Source organism: Lucilia cuprina, chromosome 3 (assembly GCF_022045245.1).
Source record: "Lucilia cuprina isolate Lc7/37 chromosome 3, ASM2204524v1, whole genome shotgun sequence".
NCBI classification, from domain to species: Eukaryota; Metazoa; Arthropoda; class Insecta; order Diptera; family Calliphoridae; genus Lucilia; species Lucilia cuprina.
Genome location: NC_060951.1, coordinates 11,515,974 through 11,535,879, shown reverse-complemented (window position 1 = coordinate 11,535,879; position 19,906 = coordinate 11,515,974). Strand labels below are relative to the sequence as shown.

General features: G+C 32.3%; 1 protein-coding gene across 1 annotated transcript; it reads right to left on the bottom strand.

Annotated features, from left to right (window-relative positions):
- Window positions 1–1,969: 1,969 nt before the first annotated feature.
- On the bottom strand, window positions 1,970–18,432 carry LOC111680250. Its single transcript, XM_046945728.1, has 5 exons — window positions 17,509–18,432; window positions 3,452–4,160; window positions 3,035–3,263; window positions 2,888–2,973; window positions 1,970–2,825 (listed from the first exon to the last, which is right to left on the bottom strand). Exons 2-5 carry the CDS (start codon window positions 4,089–4,091, stop codon window positions 2,281–2,283), a joined length of 1,500 nt encoding a protein of 499 aa, XP_046801684.1. The 5' UTR covers window positions 4,092–4,160; window positions 17,509–18,432; the 3' UTR covers window positions 1,970–2,280.
- Window positions 18,433–19,906: the final 1,474 nt, after the last annotated feature.

Here is a 19,906-nt window from a genome sequence, read left to right as displayed (position 1 = left end):
ATCGACGCGCGAAGATTTGACTAACAAAGATTCATAGACTCTTAGCAGATTCCTAGCCGCCACAATGTTGAAATGATTTCTCTAGACACATTCCAGAAGGAACTATTGCCTTATATATATTTTTTGCTCGAGAATTGGTTGAATTTTCGTTTTTATACAGGTCTTGTTTCCAATTTGTGCGTTATTAGTTCACATGGCGAACAGTGTTTCTGTATCACCTTCGGTTGACTGTGCCGAAGACTTTGGTACCTAACAAAGGACTTTGCTGGTTTAACTCCATTGTGTTCTGAGCGGCTGAGGAGAAAAGTCACGTGAGTCTATGATGTACATAGATGCCAGAATTGACATCGAAGCTAAATAGAACCTCCCGTTACCATGCTGAACCGTTCACACCGTTATGGTTTTCAAATAAAGAATAAAATATTAATGATTGTGTTGTCAGTTGTCAGGACATATTGAACATTCTAGTATTCGTTATGAGAGCATCTGGACCTTATTTTAAGGTATATATTCCACTATGGAGTGGATTAAAACAAGGTAGGAAAATTTAAAATATTGTTCATAAAAAGAAACAGAAATACAATTTGCTAGATTATTCTAACAGTTTATTTCTGTTTCATTTTGCCGAGGTTGAGGTATCGATGAACTATCCTAACTTTGTCAATGTCATAAATGAGTGAGATTCCCAGTAAAAGAAAGAGGTGTTTATAATGTGGTGGACCTGATGATCACATTGCCGCTGAGAGATCGAAATGCCTAAAGTGGAGTCAAACCGCTTGACCAGTTTGATGGATGTGTATTTGTCATCCTAGGGAGGGGCCCAAATTATTGTTAAAAAAAATTATTTATAAAATGATAGTTAAACTATCCCAAGTCTCAGATGACCTATTAGGCAATTGCAACCAATTAATACAGAAACGCTTGTTCATCGGAATTGGGTTAAATTAAACAGTTTGAAATGTTCATCACTAAGATTGAGACTTAACGATTTCAAAAGCGAAATTAATGTTTATTTATTAAAAATACATAATTCCTCGGATCATTCTTGATCATATTGACATTCATTGAAGTATAATGGAGTACTTTCTTTCTCATCGAAAATTTCTGATATGTCTGCTATTTCGTCTACAAGTCGGGCCTACGAAAAAGACTCCCGTTGACATGGAGGAAGTTTCTTCAGTTTTCTTTGGGATTGAAAAGATACTGTCAAAAGCTCTAGTAATTTCCCAGAATATTGGAGTAGTGCTGGGAAATTTGTTAATAATGTGATGGGAAATCTTAATGGGATAATGGTAAAACAAACATCCTTATCTAAAGCACAAGAGGGATCCGGACGGGCGGTGGGCGACCTCCAAGAACGACATTCATGTAACCTGAAACCGCGGTATTGATGGCATCTCTATGAATGTCGTTCAAAGCTGCTGTATACGAATTTCGATTTAAGATATTATGCACATACTTTCGTATTCTTTCTTCGTATACACGAAGGTCCTTCCTGACATGCCTCGGGGGAGCAACCAACTGTGTGATCTTAAAGTTTAGGAACTGTTTAGTCAGCATGACGTTATATTCCTTCATTGGAATAACCTTCGTTTCCTCGTGTAGATGATGCTCTTTCAACATTTTAAACTACCAAGGGAGAGCAGCTAGAATCCAAAGAAAAACCATTAACTCCTCATTTGTCGTCTCCAAAGTCCTTATAAGAACTAGAACTAACCATCCAGATCCAAATATGCCTATTGTATTTTATCTAATAATTGTTCTTTAAAATTTAATAAAAAAAATACATCAATATTAAAAAAAATTAACAAAAAATCTAAAAATGCAAAATACTTTATTGACTACAAAAAATAAAATTTATCAAAAATCTCGTTAATGAATATCACGATTTTACTTTCTATTGTACAAAATTAAAATATAAGATATTAAATAATTTTTCAAATAAAGTTTTTTCTTAAAATTTTTTAAATTTTACATAGGCAAATTACTTAGTTGATTCACTGTATTTGTATGTATATCGCATTAAAAAGATGGTTACACTCATGAATTAAACTCAGTTATTTAAACTCTTAATAATTTTATTTATTATTTACACAATTTTTGTTATATTTCTTAACAATTCACTGGTTAAGGCAAGAAATTACATTTTTACTTAAATATGTTAGTTTGTTCGATTGTTTTTTTAATTTAATGAATTTAATCCTAAAACTAAGAATATCAAAATAAAATTATTTCGAAATATATACAAAACGAGGAAAAACAGAAAGAATATAATTTACATTAGACTAAAGTGGATAGTTCATGTAACGAAGTGCTAGTAACAGTGCTCATATCCAAGGTGGGTGGTATGCCAGGACTCACAGAGCCACTGGCTTCACGTGCAGTTGCACCGCCTAAAGTAGATAAACAACCACCGTTGGCAATGGGTTTTGGAGTAGGCGGCGTAGCTGTAGAAGGACGCATCATAAATGATGAACTTAAGGCGGTCAAAGGATTAAAACTTCCATGGGAATGATTCGGGGATACTGGTGTTATAGATGTTGGATGCAGAACTGTAGATATGTTAGATTGATTGAAATTGAGATGAGGCGGATGAATGGGATGAGGATTAAGGAATTGAATTGGTGGTGTTATAGGACCAATTTGTGACACCATGGACATGTGATTAAGGGGAGCACTGCGATAACTAATGGTTTTCTCTTTTTGCCAAACAAAAACATTATGAACCATTGCTGCACCACAGAATATAATACCAATTCCAATTAATACACTCGTAATTATGGCAGGAGTTGAGTGGAAGTGATTGAAAGTATATAAAATAATGCCTGGAAATAATTCAAAATGTGTTATAGATCATCTGAAAAAGTCAAATTTCCTTAAAGTTTACCTGTTAAAAATATTGGTATGGATATAAAGAAACCGCCAACAGCACAAGTTCGACTAGTGCTAGACTTTTCTAAATACCGATTATCTCTGAAAAATAATGAATTCAGTATAAAATACGAACAAAAACTCTTTAATATGTTTTACTTACCGTCCATCAAACATGGGTGAACGCACTAATTTGACAGCAAAAAGGAACTGAATTGCACAAACCAAGAGGCAGCAAAGATTTAATGACAGTGATAAAGCGCATAGCGCCAAAGTAACATCGTAAACTATAATAAAATCCTCGGGAGAACTTCTTGTTAAGGCATCTTCGCGGGCATTTGGCGATATTTTTAGTAAAAATATTAAAGACAACAATGCCAGTAGTAGGGAAACTGTAAATTGAAAATACATATTTTTAGCATAACAATTCACAGATAGATAGATAGATAGATAGATAGATAGATAGATAGATAGATAGATAGATAGATAGATAGATAGATAGATAGATAGATAGATAGATAGATAGATAGATAGATAGATAGATAGATAGATAGATAGATAGATAGATAGATAAACTTACCCAAGCATAATAAACCTAAACTAGTTAAGGCCTCCCTGGGACCGGGACCATGTTTCGATTGATTTATTATGGCACCAACTGGATTCGTATAATTTGTATAATTCGTATGATTGGTGGTATTATTTGGATTTAAAACGGTACTATTCACCAAATTACCGTTACTTGTACCGGCATTTGTACCAGCAACAGCCGCCGCATGAGCCAACGCTATATGTTGATTTGTGTAGGTGTGTAAATTATTACCGATACCATTTAGCCCATTTGGAGTGAGATGATTTATTATCGGTGTTACTGGTGTTGTAGTGGTTGTAGTATTAGTAGTTGTATTACCATTTCCGGTTGGTGGTAGTGGCAAAGGTAACGATGGTGGTTGTTGTTGTTGCTGCTGTTGTTGATTGCAAACATTTGTTGAGGGTGATGCAATATTCAGAAGGGTTGATAAACGAGGTCCTCCATTAACGGCTAGCGTTGAGACATTTGTTGTTGTCGTCGTTGACGTCTGCAAATTGGAGGCATTTAGTGTCGATATATTCAATGGTTGTTGTGGTCTTAAGTGTATATTGCGTGCTGTACTTGTGGTTGAATTATTACGTACTTGACCATTTGCTGGTCCACCAGCGTTCGATGTATGTTTCAACATTTAGAGGTACAATCAGTTCTCATCAATAACAAACGTTGATGTGTGTGTTACATTGTGAAGTATTTGAAACTGAAATTATAAGAATTCAAATTAAAAAGTTTGTTAAAAATTTGTATTTAAAAATCATAGTTTGCAATAATCATTGGTTAATTTCTTGTGAAAATTTTCATAAGGTTAAACCTTAAATTTATCTAACTTCCTTTAATGGTATGAATGCTCTTTATAAAATTACAGAGAATGTAATCACGATAAGTCTTTAAAGGTTTCATACATGTTACAAGATTTCACTAGAAACTTAACAAATCAAAGAAAACTCAATGAACATAAAACTGTAGGCGAGATAGATGATGCATTACTAAGCAACAACATTTTAAATGCAGTTAATTAAAGTGTTTCGTTTTCAGTAAGCTTACAAACATGCAACATTCACACTTGAAACTTATGAAAACTTAGCAAAAAAGTATCAAATCAGCTTCCCAGCAGTTTTAGAAGTTAAATGTATCACATTTAGGCAGATTAGTTGATTAGATGAATATAAGTTATATGTTTTTAATAAATTATTAATGGAAAGCGAATTATGATAAGATATTTGTTTTGGCAAATCTGTGACCTTTAAACATATTCGTAACTATTGGAGACTTATTGCCAGAACTACTGGGTGACATTGTTATACAACTGTATACATAAACTTAGCAAACGATTCAAACGATTTACATTATAACAACAACACTTTTATAGAAAAGGTAAATGCCACTAATTGTTGCCATTATTACATATTACGGTGTATATATCGTGAACTGAAACTAAAGAATAAAAAAAAGAAAAAACCCCTTACAAAACAAATGCAGCAAGTGGGAAAAAAGTAATGCAAGTGCTCTTGGATTGAAAGTTTGCAACGGTTGCAATGACGTTGAAAATAAAATACAAGTTGAAATAACGGAAATTCTTGACTTTGACTTTATAGGAAAATAAAAATACAAGAAAGAAAAAGAAAAAAATAAAATAAACATTTTATTACTTCCTTGGTTTGCAGCAGTTAAAAGAAAAGTAAAAATCAAATTATTCTTTGGCCAAGATCAATTATAAAATTCTAACATAAAAAGACTTGCCAGTGTTTTGTAGAGCTGTCTGGTAAGAATGGAAAAGTTTGAGGTTTAACAATATTCACAAATTGCGGACTTCGACAAAAGGACTATATTTGGTTGTAAGGTCGTCCTTGCGATATTTTTACAGGGACACAGTTGGTTCCAGTATATTCCCAGCTAACATTTGGAAGATTGTTAAATGATTAATCAGTAAACTGAGTCATTCTTGACTCCTTTTGATGACCTAAAAGTGATTATCATAATATCATAAACATATACCCCCGGGGGCATGTTTCCATGGTGAAATCTCCATCATGGTGTATTGCAATCCCCGGGTAAAGAGGTGCTACCAATACCTCTAGTCTGCCGGGACTATAAACTGGTGATGTCAAATGTATCCTTGGCTTCGCCTCGGAATGATTTGGCATGAGGTCGAACCAGAGCACCATATAATCTGGTACTACGGGTGGCCAGTTTCCCGCAGGACTATGTTCTGGCTGGTCAGTTGGTTGAGGTTCCTTCGGGATCCACGTAGTGGTTGTGGTTTAATAACCAAAATCGCGGGGAGAGAATGTTGGTTTAAGAACTGATATATCCTATACCTAATGGGTTGGATAAATCTCTCTTCGAACAGGTCTGTGTACAAAGCAGCATATGTTGGATTCCTAAACCCGATCGGTATCTATTACCGTTCGCGTAGTGGGACGCCAGTATATGCTGGGGAATTGCCAGGTCGGTCTTCAATGGTTGCCTGTCATCCCGTAGATCGATCTTAATGGGAATGGAACTGATGCTAAAATTGGTGGAAGACCGGGAAAGTCTCCATATATTGGAGATTAGTACTGATTTAGTATGCCTTGGAAATTGACTTTGGAAATTCCTACTTCCTTTGTTACATTGATCGGTTCATATAAGAGGGATCCTGATCCATTTTGTCGGGTATTTCGGACTACCAAATATGTCTCTAGGTGCTGTTGCCAAAACAACGGAAGATTGATTTCACCTGATGTTGGGACTTGTCACCCCCTTCTACTGACTTTAGACCAGTGATTGCTTTTTCCTTGTCGGGGTACGCGGATTAATTCGAAATGCGGCCTGTCATTCCGCAACGGGGCTGCTATGGCAAGAGATTAGATAGCTCGAGTACTTCGGCAAAGTACTTGTGCATGGACCGGCCATCCATGTACAAAAATTGCTGCCTGAGTTCTGAGAATTCAGGGGCGATTGGTGGACCGTCTCTAGTCTACTCGCTGGATGAAAAAGACCACCGTGAGATAAGGCCGTCAAGGCAGGTGCTCACGTTAATCTTTTGAAATTCAAATTCATTGTCATAAACATATGTATGTGTTTTTGTGTTAATACAATTCGAGAAAAAGAGATGCTTCCAATAACTCTAGTCTGCAGGACTAAAAAAGGTGATGCCAAATGTTAAGTTTTGGACTTTGTATCCTAGGGCTTTTCTTGCAACAATTTGACCTTGGACCGAACCAAGAAGCCATATATACCACGAGAATTGGCAGTAGAGTTTTGGATTTTGTCTTATACCGGAGAAATTGAAAGGATCCGTTCGGGATGCAAGCAGTGGCTGTGGTTTAAAATCAAACTCACGTAAAGAGAATGTTGGTGAAATCCTGGTTAACTTCGGTGCTGTTGACGAGACAACAGATACCCCGCAGGAATGAATTTAGGGGTAGCACTTAAAGGTCATTTCATTAGCTTGGTTATACAGATACACCGCAGGAATGAATTTAGGGATAGTACTTAAAGGTCATTTCATTAGCTTGGTTATACAAAAAAATGGTCCTTTTGCATTTCAGAAGTCCAGCAACAGTGTAGCAATGGTAGGAGATTAGATAGGTCAAGTACTGGAGCTTGACCGACAGAATTATGTACAAAAATTGTCACCGACGTATAAGAAGCTCAAAGGGTGGTGGCGAGTCATCTAATAGACTCACCCAGAGGTTGTAAAAGTATTACCGTAAAAAGGCCAACACGATAGGTGTTCACTTACTTGCAAATTATACAGCTTAAAGATTAGCTTTATCAGGGATTGGTTATCCCTGAAAAGAAGTGGAATTTATAAACCCTTTTACAAGCAGGACGACAAATGTTTGGTCATGCCTAAAAAGAGTGGGCATTGAAAAACCTTTACCCAAATATTTTACTTCCCAAGGGGCTCAAAACCATCCATCTTATATCAGTTGGCCACACAACTCATGCACACCAGCACCACTCTTTTGGTCTCGAATAAGACATTAACATACAGTTCCTTATTAAAGCAAATTAGTTAAATGTATTGTAGTACATTCCAAAAAATATGACCAACACGCCTTTTTTATTGGCCAAATGTTTGTTAAAGTAATGCAATGCTTTAAATTTAAAACAAAATCCCGTTTTATCTAAGACACAAACCTAACACTGAGGAATGCAACTGCATTGTTTACATTAAATGTTAAAAGTCACGAAATACAAAAAAGACAAGTGTTAAAAATAAAGAAAAATTTGAGCAAATAGATTTTTTTTTAGAGTGAAAGAGAGACATAATTAAATAAAAATATACAGACAGACGAAAAAAAACAAAAAAACACCGTATGTGCTACTATGTGTACAAAGTGCAAGGTGTTTCTTTATTTTTATATTTGTGCATTTGTTGTTTAGAGTGTTTTGGTTTTCAACCACCCGTTGTAAAGTGATATTTAAAGGAAGGAAGAAAGGAATTTAGTTAGAGAAACCTCTTAAAACACATGCTATCGAAATAAATAAAACAAACATTAAACATACACACATTTAGACATAAAAAACACACCTCATTTGCACTCTGCCATACAGATGTTGTTGAAACCCTAAGTTGATAATTGTAGAGGGGAAATGAAGATAAGAAAAATAAAAAATAGAATGAAAACAATAAAACTACGGCAGACGCTAAAAGAACGCGCGCGAACTAAAATTCATTCAAATTTTTTTGTTGTTTTTTTTTTTCCTCGTGTTTTTAATTTGTTTGTTTTTGTTTTGCGAACTGAACGAAAGAAAACAAAAATATTTGAATTGCGAATAAGTCGTTAAAAAATAAAACAAAACAAATATATTTTTCGTTTTGTTTGTTGTTATTTGACTGGGTGCGCATGCTTAGCGTGTTTGATGATGACGATGTTTGAGAGAGTTCCCAGATCGAACATCAAACTCCAATACAATAGTTAATCGAGCAAAAGAAACAACTAACCAAACAACTCTAGAACAACTTGAAAAACCAGCAAGCTGTTTGGAATTTCAATTACATTCAACAACAACAACAGCAGCAAGAATATAGTATTATTATCCACTACTACCAATTCTATCCCAGAAAGGTTTGTTTTTTTTTGTATCTTGTCTTACCGTTGTTATAGCTGCGGTCAATGTGTTTGTTGTTGGTATGTTTGTTTATTTTTTTTTGTACTGTGAGAATATAAGCTCCCTTTGGCTGTTTTTTTTACGATGATGCGGATGATGATGATATTTATGAAAACGAAATCTCAGACAAGAAAAAAAAATAAGAAATATTATAATGAACATCTTTTACATACAAACACACGGACAATTACATTGTATAGATACACTTGTTCATGTGTATGTGTTTATGTACATGAATATTCAATATGAGACTTCTTCTCGCATCTCCAGTATTTCAACAACTTTAAGATTCAGAATATGTTTCTTACATCTTATCAATAAGAGTTAAGAGAAAATGTTTTTTTCGTTTTAAACGAATAATGAAATTATTACTTTACTAGTGGAACTTGGTCTTGGCATGGTAAAATAATTCGTTCAACGCCTCTATCCGATCACACATAACATAGTTGGCCAAATATTTCAATCCTATTTGGAGTCAAAGATTGGATATACCTTTTTTAAAATTACAATTGATATTGTTTATTTAAATTTTTCTTTGTATTAGACAATTTGACCCACGAGGACAGAATAGGAACGATATTATTTCGTATATAACATCCCTCAAGAACACTGATTGGAAAATTCTTAGGTATTACATCCAGGAAACTGAGTTTTTGAACATCGAACAATAATACATTCAGTGAATTCTATAAGGTTTACCAACAAATATATCCAATTGTACAACAGGCCCGATGGTATTTCATGCCTACGAAGCTAGGCTGCCAACATGTATTCTTATGAATGTCAAATTTATTCGTATACACTTTCTACTTTAGCTATATCCTGCAGTTTCTGAGATGAATAAATGTCAAAGTACTTTACATGAACACCAGCCATTTTGAACTTTTTGTGTTTCTTACACGCATGTGGCAATTTGCGGTCTTTTCCCAAGTACTAGAGCTATCTAATCTCTGACCATAGCTGTCCCGTTGCTAAACTTCCGAAATGCAAAAACATCACTTCTGTTTACAACCAGGCAGATAGTATTTATCACCAATTCATTTCCTACGCTTAAGGTGTTACACACCAAGCGTCATTTTGATCTTTCTTTTAATGCTTTTTAACACTATTAGGGCGGGTTTCTTACTACTCAGTTAAACTAGGCTTAACTTGCTGTTAAATTACACTCGAAACAAATTTAGGAGGATTTTATCCGATGATTGTGTTTTTCAGTTATGGATATAGAATCAGTTAACTTTGTTAGTATTGCCAACTTTTCAGTCAAAAACATAAACAATGAACAGATGTTTTTTGCAACTATCACTTTTGTAAAATGTAATAATAATATCGATAAAAGAAATCAGAAAAATTCTATTTACTTAATGTATTAAGTTTTTCTTCTTCCGTATTCATTATTTTGTTTTTGTTGATTGTGTGTTCTCACTTATAACTAAGGTTTAATTGGCCATTTACATTCAGTTAAACTAAGATAATAAGTAACATTACTGCAGTAATCATGATTACTGAAAAACACAAAACATATATTAAACCAGATTTAACCAAAAAATGAAGATTATCTTTATCAGAAAAACTTGCCCTTGCGGTTTTAAAAAACAAAATTTTTAGTTTTCGTGCAGACGCGTTACAAACTACAGTTTGTAACTTGTTAAATGAAAATACACAATTTGAACTAATTTTGACAGAAGCCGCTTACAACGCGTGGTGTGTACTTCCACCTTTAGTCCCACAGTCACTAAATTGTGGGGTATATGTTGTACTACCTTTTATTTTGAATTTTCAAGTGGGCGAATAGCGTATTAAGAGAAGAGAATATTAAATCAGATAATACAACAGCTAGTGACTCCAACTCAAATTTTGAGCCACTTTAGTGTCAATATGATTATTAAGAATAAAAAGTAGGAGGACTAGCAGCAAGGGCGTGGCACCTCCCATATTAATATAATAAAAAATTCGTTTATCTTGGAAACTATTACAGTTAGAAGCTTATCCCCATGTTCACAAATGTTTAATAAAGTTATTGATGATTTATTGATTTATTGAAGAAATTTTGTATGGAAAATGTTCGTAAAATAAGCGTTTAATATCTTTATGAATACGGTGATTAATATTTTGCGCGAAGAACATTAACATCCATGTAAGCATTTTTGGTAACAAATTGGCAGACTACCAATGAGAAAAACGTCATATCTCTTATGAATTAAATACGAAAAAATTCCTTTAACTGGAAAACTAAAAGAAATATATTCTTTAAATTTTGCACGTAGAACTTAAATATTCATCTGAAAATTTAGGAGAAAAAAGGTAAGGACTTTTATGTGAATGGTTATCTTGGAATAAACTAATAAAACGAATAGAACACAAAAACATTGGAAAAATACAGACTAGGAATGTATACCCTTTATTAGTTCATAAAATTATATTGTAGCAAATTTTAAAAGGAATGACAAAAGTCTGACGAAATTAACTTTTTCCCCCGGAATAAATACATACATACATACATTCATTAGACTTAGAATAAAATTGTAATTTGATTTAACTTTATAATTCAAACTTATATGTGAGGTTTAGCTTTAAAATTATTTTTGATCTTACTTTGTATGGCATTTACAAGACAAGTTTTCTTTTTATTTAATAATTTAATGAAAAAATTATATTATATAGAAATAAATATCTATGTATATGGACAAAATAATAACAAAAGTCAATAGTGTTTTTTTTCAGTTGTATTTAGTATTCTTTAATAACACCAAACCTAATAAAAAAAAACAAGTTTTTGTTTGATTATTTAAAGTATTTTTATACCCTACACCACTATAGTGGGGAGGGTATTATACGTTTGTGCTGATGTTTGTAACATACAAAAATATTGGTCCAATACCCACCTTAAAGTATACCGATCGATTCAGAATCATTTTTTGAGTCGATTAAGACATGTCCGTCCGTCCGTCCGGCTGGCTGGCTGGCTGTCCATGTAAACCTTGTGCGCAAGGTACAGGCCGCAATTTTCAAGATAATTTAATGAAATTTGGACCAAGCATGTTTTTTGGCACAAGGACGAAGCCTATTGAAAATGGTTGAAATCGGTCCATTATTTCACCTAGCCCCCATACAACCGTACCTCCCGATTTGAACTTTTTATGCTATAATTACGTCAAATATTCTGCTATCTCTCTAAAAAATTTATATAAGTATAAATGATATTGCAGATTTTCGTAAGGATCGGCCTATATTTGACCCTAGCCCCCATACAAACCCCCCTTCAAAAAATGACTTAAACGTCTAAAATTGACTTGTAATCATTTGTATCGCAATGAAACTCAACAAAACTAACTGTTATTTAGAAATATATCCTTTTCCCAAATTTACCGAGGATCGGCCTATATTTGACCTATATAAAGCCTCATTTATATAGTTTTTTTTTATCAATAAATGGCTTAAATATTTTGGAATTATGGTAATATTCAACATAAAAGTTTCTTTACAAAAAATAAAAATTTTATAAAAGTAAAAATTGTAAAAATATACTCATGGTGTAGGGTATCATATGGTCGGCCATGCCCGACTATACTTTCCTACTTGTTTAAAAGTGTCTATGGTTCTCTTTATACCAGTATTAAACATATACACATGATCTAAAGTAAAATTAATTATTTAACACTATTTGTTTATAAAACAAGCTACAAAAAAATTTGAACAGTCATTAGTTAGTAAATTAATATATATAGAAGATAGGTTTTACAAGAAAGTATGAATGGATCATATTATTGCTTCGATACTCACACTATACTTTTGAAAATATTTAAAGTTTTTTTTTTTTTTAATTTGATTAATTGTTATAAATACACCTGTCAGCGTGAATCAAAACTAATGAGTATTAAATATCAACGACCAACACTTTTTCATATACAGGGAAAGGATTTTCATGAACTAAAAAAATTAAAAATATGCGCTTATAATATGCACTATAAAATAGGAAAATATGCATTAAAAATGTCAAAAATATGCCCAAAAAAATATTTCTTTGTGAAGGTACATATTAATAGATGCTTAGATCTTATTCAGATCGATAATGACAAATATAATGACTATGAAACAACTTTAAATAGTATATATTTAATTTCTGAAAGTGGAATGCTTAAAAGCAATTCTAATAAAAGTTGGTGAATGAATGTATTTTTGTATAAATTATATTTCTTCCGAATTTTAACGTTTGGAAATATTTATACCCTACACCACTTTAGTGGGGAGGGTATATTGGGTTTGTGCTGATGTTTGTAACATAGAAAAATATTCGTCCTATACCCACCTTAAAGTATACCAATCGGCTTAGAATCATTTTCTGAGTCGATTAAGCTATGTCCGTCCGTCCGTCTGGCTGGCTGTCTATGTAAACCTTGTGCGCAAGGTACAGGCCGCAATTTTGAAGATAATTAGATGAAATTTGGCACACACGCTTCTTTTGGCCCAAGGACGAAGCCTATTGAAAATGGTTAAAATCGGTCCATTATTTCGACTAGCCCCTATACAACCGTACCCCCCAAATAGGGCCTTTTGGCTTATAATTAATTTAATTGATCTATTATGTTAACAAAAGTCGACAAAACTTAGTTTTATAGAACTTTAAATGACACTACCGATTTTTGTAGTGTCATTTAGTGTCATTTGATCCTATCCCCCATACAAACTCCCCTTCAGAAAATGACTTAAAGGTCAAAATTCACTTACAAACACTAATAACACTTTTATATTCTACACAAATAATATTGAAGAAGACTTAACTCCCCCTACCAACATTTTTAAGGATAGGGCCATATTTTGCCCTACTCCCCTTTGAGCACTCTTGTAAAAAATTCTTTTTTTGCCAAAAAGTAAAAATACTCCGAAATAAAGTTAAAAAAAACAAACCAAATGCTTTATTTTTTTAAATAATACCCATTTTTAACATACATACTGACAGGTGTAGGGTATCATATGGTCGGCTACGCCCGACTATACATTCATACTTGTTTTAAGTGAATTTTGAGCGTTAGAGAGGTGTAAGAACAAAATTTCATCTTTTTATATGGACACACAGATGGACAGACTCAGAAATTGATACTGAACCGAAGGACCAATATGTTGGACGGTAAAATTAGCAGCACAAACTCAAAATACCTTCCGCACTATTGTGGTTTTAAAAATTTAATAAAACTATGTAAAATTGTATTTCAAAGAACCTAGTATTTTGTTGTTAAAACGAAATTTGTTGATATTTATTTAAAAAAAAATTCTAAATATTTAAATACCAAATTTGTTGCAAAAATATAAAATACAGAGAAACCAAAACAATTTGTATTATAAAATTAAAAAAATATGCAAAATATGCTATAAAAATGTTGGAAATATGCGAAATGTATGCAATTAAAAGCAAAATATGCTATTTAATGCAAAATATGCAATTTAAAGCAAAATATGCAATTTATGCATCTATAACAAAATATGCAAAAATATACAACAACAAATGGATGCCAATTTGTAGCAAATTCTTTGATTCGAAAAGAAAACTAGTTAAAAATTATTTTGACTAACTGACTACCAACATACATTTGCATAGAAACCCTTGCCCTGTTCATATATATAAACCGGAAAATTCTTTTAATCAGATAATGAAATTTTTTGTCATTTGATTCCTAGATAAGGACTAAAAAAACTTCCAAGGTGGTAAAAAAAGAATTTAGTGCTTTTTCTATTTATAAGTGTAATGCATGATTAATATTTGTGACTACCTTTTCGACATCCTGGAGGATAAACCAGAGTATATGTTTATTTGGAACTCCGCCTATAAAACTCGGCTGGATCAGTTATTGATTGGACTAGTTACAAGTAAAGTTGGAATAATACTAAGGGCTAGTTTTTCTGATAAAGATAATCTTCATTGTTTGGTTAAACCAGGTTTAATATATATTTCGTGTTTTTCAGTTATCAGTAAAGTTACTTATTATCTTATGCCCAAATTCAGAAAGAAGAAAAGAAAGCTATTTTTACAATTTTATAGGCAAACTACTCAGTTTTTGTTAGTGTGTTTCATATAAAATTTTAAATATTGTTTTACATTCTTCTTTCTGAATACGGGTCTTAGTTTAACTGAGTGTAATTGGCCAATTAAACTCAAGTGAGAAAACACAATTAACAAAAACAATAAAACAATGATTTCGGAAGAACAAAAAACATAATATTTTAAGTAAATTTCAATTTCGTAATTTGTTTTGTTTCATTGATTATTGTTTTAAATTGTTTTAAAACATTTTTCCAAAATTTTCCATTTTACAAAAGTATTGTTTGCAAAAAACACCTGTTCATTGTTTATGTTTTTAAGTGAAAACTTGGCAATACTAACAAAGTTAACTGAGCTTAAATTTAAAACTGAAAAACACAATTATCGGTTAAAGTCTGCCTAGTTTAACTGATGAGTAAAAAACCCGCCCTAAAACAATTGAGAAATTTAAAGTATTTGCTTGAAAACACATTCTCATATTGCAACCCAATATGATTTCTTTGCTGGATTCTTAACTAAGCTTTCTAGAACTAATCTACATATTATGCCCGCATTTAAATTTAAAACCTCTCTTTAATTAAACTAATAATTAATTCTTCACGGTTTTTACATTATTAGTTAAGAATCGATTTATCTTTCATTTAGGCCTATTTTGACTACTAATGAATACGGTATGCGTTTAAATTTTTAACAGTTTTTTTTTTCTTAATTTAATAATTAATGATGTTTAAACTTCTTAAATGTATTCATTTTGAACTTGTTTGTATTTAACTAATATGAATTTTAACAATTAATTATGAAATTAAGAGACGACCTACTAAATTAGTTAATTATTTTGTTTAACACATTTACGAAATATTCTATTTATTTTGTTGAGTGTTTACGTATCGCTAAGAACGTCGAATAGAAAAAGTGGTCCCAAGTGGTCCCAATACCAAAAAGTCTATTCAAAATTTAATCTTAATGCAGGCAAATGAAAATAACTTTGAAGATTGAAATAGATTTTCGAAATAAGTGGACCAAAATTGCAGAATATATTATTTCCTAGATTGTCAAAAGGAAATTTTCAGTTGCAATATTGATTTTTTGATCGGTTCCCTTAAAACTCTCAGTTTCCAAGCACTATCCAACATGTCGGTACTGAGATAAAATTCAGTATAAATATTTTATACAGGTTGTGATGTTCGATCGGGGAATTTTTAATTTTTGTAGTTATTATTCCAAACTCCTTTTTGGAGAAACTTGTTTAGTTTAGATTTATATATTCCATAATAACCTCAAAAGATCATCGTTGGCTTTCGATTGATTCTTTGAGATATTTATATCTAATAATGATCAGTAGACTAATCAAACATAATAGCAAGAGAATGTAGATTAAATTAGTAAAACAAATGCATGATGAAACTGGACCGGGTATTCACATGGGAACATACCTCTATTTTTCAGGCGGAAATTCACCTTTGATAGGGAGCGTATAAAGAGGCAAGATTATATGGGATAGCCAATGCCACTCATGGTTTTTTAATGTACTGTGTGACATCATTGAATGCATTAGGCAGACACTGAACATGCAGACTCTGACAATGAATGATCTGACTGATTGTTTAGCTAATTATGACTCCGAATACGCTCGCTACCGGGAAGCCACGTCATTGCTTAGACCAGATTTCATAACGCTTCCCAGCAAAATCTTTGCTTACCGGATAAGTAGGCAAATAATGTTGGAGAAAAGTGTAAGTAGTTACTTTTTGAGTGAGTAACTACATATTTTAATAGCTGGTTACAAATCTGCTTATCCGATTTTTTCGGATTTAAAACTAGTTATTTTTAGTGTTTGCTCGTCCATTCTCTTATTCAGTGCCCCATTAACAAGTAATTTTATTATTCTATCTGGAATTGTTTTCCACACAAATGTAAATTTCAACACTTCTTGAAAAAAACTTCCAAAATTGACTACGGTTAGATACACTAACTAATTCCTTATAAGACGCTATACAAAAATAAAAAAAAAATATTTATGTTATTGATAACGACAACTCATTACTAAGTAATGTATGTAATAAGTACATTACCCACAATACTCATTATTACAAATATTTTACTGGGTACCAAAGGAATAATCTCAAAAGTTGTTATCGCTTAATAAAAGTCACCATAGAGTACAAAGTGACAGTGTGGACTTGCAAATTCGCATTATAATTGATCATCAATAAGGATTCGCAAAAAAAAACTTTAAGTGCTACTCAAGGATGTCTTCAATATATCACCAATTAAATCTGGTACTTACATACATGAACTAAACCTATTAGGGTGAATCAATCGTCTATCCAAAATATACAAAAATCAGGCGCAGTGCGTAGTAAAAAGGATTTATAAGAAATAAAGTATGGTTCTTCCAAAGCCCCAGTATAATACTGTTTTCAAATTTCTTTAAATACCTTTGCAAATTCCTGTGGCCTCAGGTAGGTTAGTGGTTAGTGTTCTAGTCTGGTAGACCGGAGGTTGTGGGTTCGATTCCCACCCGTGGCACTGGTTCAAGAGCGCACAACAGGTCCGATAGAGGCCTAGGTGTATTTCTTCGGATTTAATGTGTATACATCCTCCTTTCAAACTAACTAACTAACTAACTTGCAAATTCCTGGATATGCTTATCGCTTCTTAACAGTCTTTTAAAACATTATCCAAATTAAAATTTTGTGTTCTAATGTTCTCCTGTCCTTTTCTAAATTATACACCTGTATTATTTGTAACATTATTTTACAGGTGCATAATAATATATTTTGACTAAAATTCATATATAATTACTAATAGAAATGAAACATTATGCAGGTGTTATATTACCTTATTAGGAATTGTACATAATATACACACATATATACAACAATTTATGAAATAATAAAATAAAACTTACCTCAATGTAAAAGAGTTTTTAAGTTTTTCTCATAATAATCCAATATTTGTAAAATGCTGAATTTGTAAATTTCAGTTATTCTGGACGTAATAATTAAAATGTTTAGTTGCTCTGCTCTGACAGCTCTGTTCATATGAATTTGCTATAATTTGCAATGGGAAATTGCATGTCTCAGCTTTTAAAGGAATTTTGTTTAAAAAAATATGAACTTTTTTATTGCGCACTACACCCAAATTTAGTTTTGGGCATTGGGCACACACACCCAATATGATATTGTGTATAACTTTTTCAAATTATGCGAAAAATTTCCGCAAAATTTTTCTTTTTTTATTATTATTGTTTACACATACTTTCAGATTTGGAACACGAACACATTAATAATTTATAATATTTTCCACTTTATTAACGCCATAATTGCATTTTTCAGTTGTATATTTTTTTTTTTGAATTTTTGTTAAAAAATAAACTAGGCATTTATTTTAGGAGCCTTTTCTTGTTGCTGCTTTTCGACTTATGTATATATAAGAGGTGTATGTGTAGTTTAAGCAATTGATCTCCTTACTACTCTTTCCTCTTGTTTGTGCCACTAATATTTTAAAACCACTTTTTTTGTAAATTTTATTTGCCTTTTTTCTACACAATATCCGCCAATTTAGCCGCGCGCGTTTTTTCAAAATTTTCAGACTTTTATTCACGATCGTGTTTCCAACATGACTGAATGTGTAATTGAAAATGTATGGCACTCATTCTCACATTTGGTTTGGTGGTGGTTGGTGAATGGACACCGGTGGTTACGGCAATAGCAAACAACATATCCAGCAGTGTGTGTTCGCTCACTTAAACAATTCGTTGCTGTATGAGAAGTTATAAAATTTTGTGCTGCAAACCTGTTAAATAATTTAAAGTTGGAGTTCGAATTGATGTGGTTGTCTGACTGTCTGTCTATTCGTTTGATGGTTTAGTTGACTAACTAACTGACTCAGCCGCTTAAATATAAAAAAGTACATATATTGAAAAAAAAATGCCAGGACTTTGTGGAATTTGATCTTCTAGGAATATTTTTGAAGTTTAGATAGACAGATAGATAGATAGATAGATAGATAGATAGATAGATAGATAGATAGATAGATAGATAGATAGATAGATAGATAGATAGATAGATAGATAGATAGATAGATAGATAGATAGATAGATAGATAGATAGATAGATAGATTGGGCAAATGAGGCCCAATCATTACAAAAATCGGTAGTATTGTTTAAAGCTCTATAAAACTAAATTTTGCCGACTTTTGTTGACATAATAGATCTGTTAACTTAATTATAAGCACAAAGGCCCTATACGGTTGTATGTGTGCCAAATTTTATCCCATTATCTTAAAAATTGCGACGTGTACCTTGCGCACAATGTTTACATGGACAGCCAGCCAACCAGACTGACATAGCCTAATCGACTCAGAAAACGATTCTAAGCCGATTAGCCGATTTAGTGGTGTAGGGTATAAAAAAATACAGATGAATAACTGCTTTTTATAGGAGCGCTAGTCATGGGGCGATTTAGTGTATGAATTTATGTTTATACAAGAGAGCTCGTAGGAGAGTAGGGGTAAAAATAGGTCTATTCTTATAAATTCTGGTAGTGGAATTAAATTAAAAATTAAAATTTCAAAATTATTTATGTAGAATTTAACCGTGCAATTAGTGTTGTATAAGTGAATTTTTACCTTTATGTCATTTTTTGAAGAGAAGTTTGTATCGCTGCTAGGATCAAATAAGACCCAATCATTGTAAAAATTGCTAGTGTTGATTTCCCTCATTGGTAGTCCGCCATTTTATTACCCAAAATGTTAACATTAAGATTCTAACTGTAATAGATTTAAAGATATCTCAGATTTACTGAGTTAATATTTTCTTAATATGGGCGTGGCACCTCGCCCGCTTGTAATTTCAATATAAAAAGTAGCCTATAGTTCTTTCCAGACATAGAGGAAGACACTGTGAAATGTTCATGTAATTTTTCAACGGCATTTTATATACCCGATTATTTGTGCTTATTTTCTTAGTAACATTAGTATGTATAATATACAAAAACTTAAAGCATGAATTAGTTTGTATGTTTCTAACGACTTACACTGGTTTCGGTATGCCAAAAACGAATCAGCTGATTCAGCATGGAACGTAGAAACTAACTGATCCTTTACTTATCCCGTAAGCACGTAAGTTACATTGAAACCAAAAGTAAATTATGCTTCCTTTTGTTCGTCATAGATATCCTTACAAAAGCTTTGTATAGGTATAAAAGGTTCTTTATAGAAATGAAACATTCTTTAAAACTTCTGTATTATAAAAAAGTATTCAATAAATTGTTTAGCTCGTTGGTTGGTTGATCATTCGAACGAT

Bases quoted from the DNA above. Each gene is read 5' to 3' on its own strand.
- LOC111680250 (XM_046945728.1), bottom strand. From the start codon at position 4,091: ATGTTGAAACATACATCGAACGCTGGTGGACCAGCAAATGGTCAAGTA. The intron at 3,264-3,451 runs GTAAGTTTATCT...TTCAATTTACAG, and splicing joins TTTAGGTTTATTATGCTTGG to TTTCCCTACTACTGGCATTG. The intron at 2,826-2,887 runs GTAAACTTTAAG...AATTATTTCCAG, and splicing joins CATACCAATATTTTTAACAG to GCATTATTTTATATACTTTC.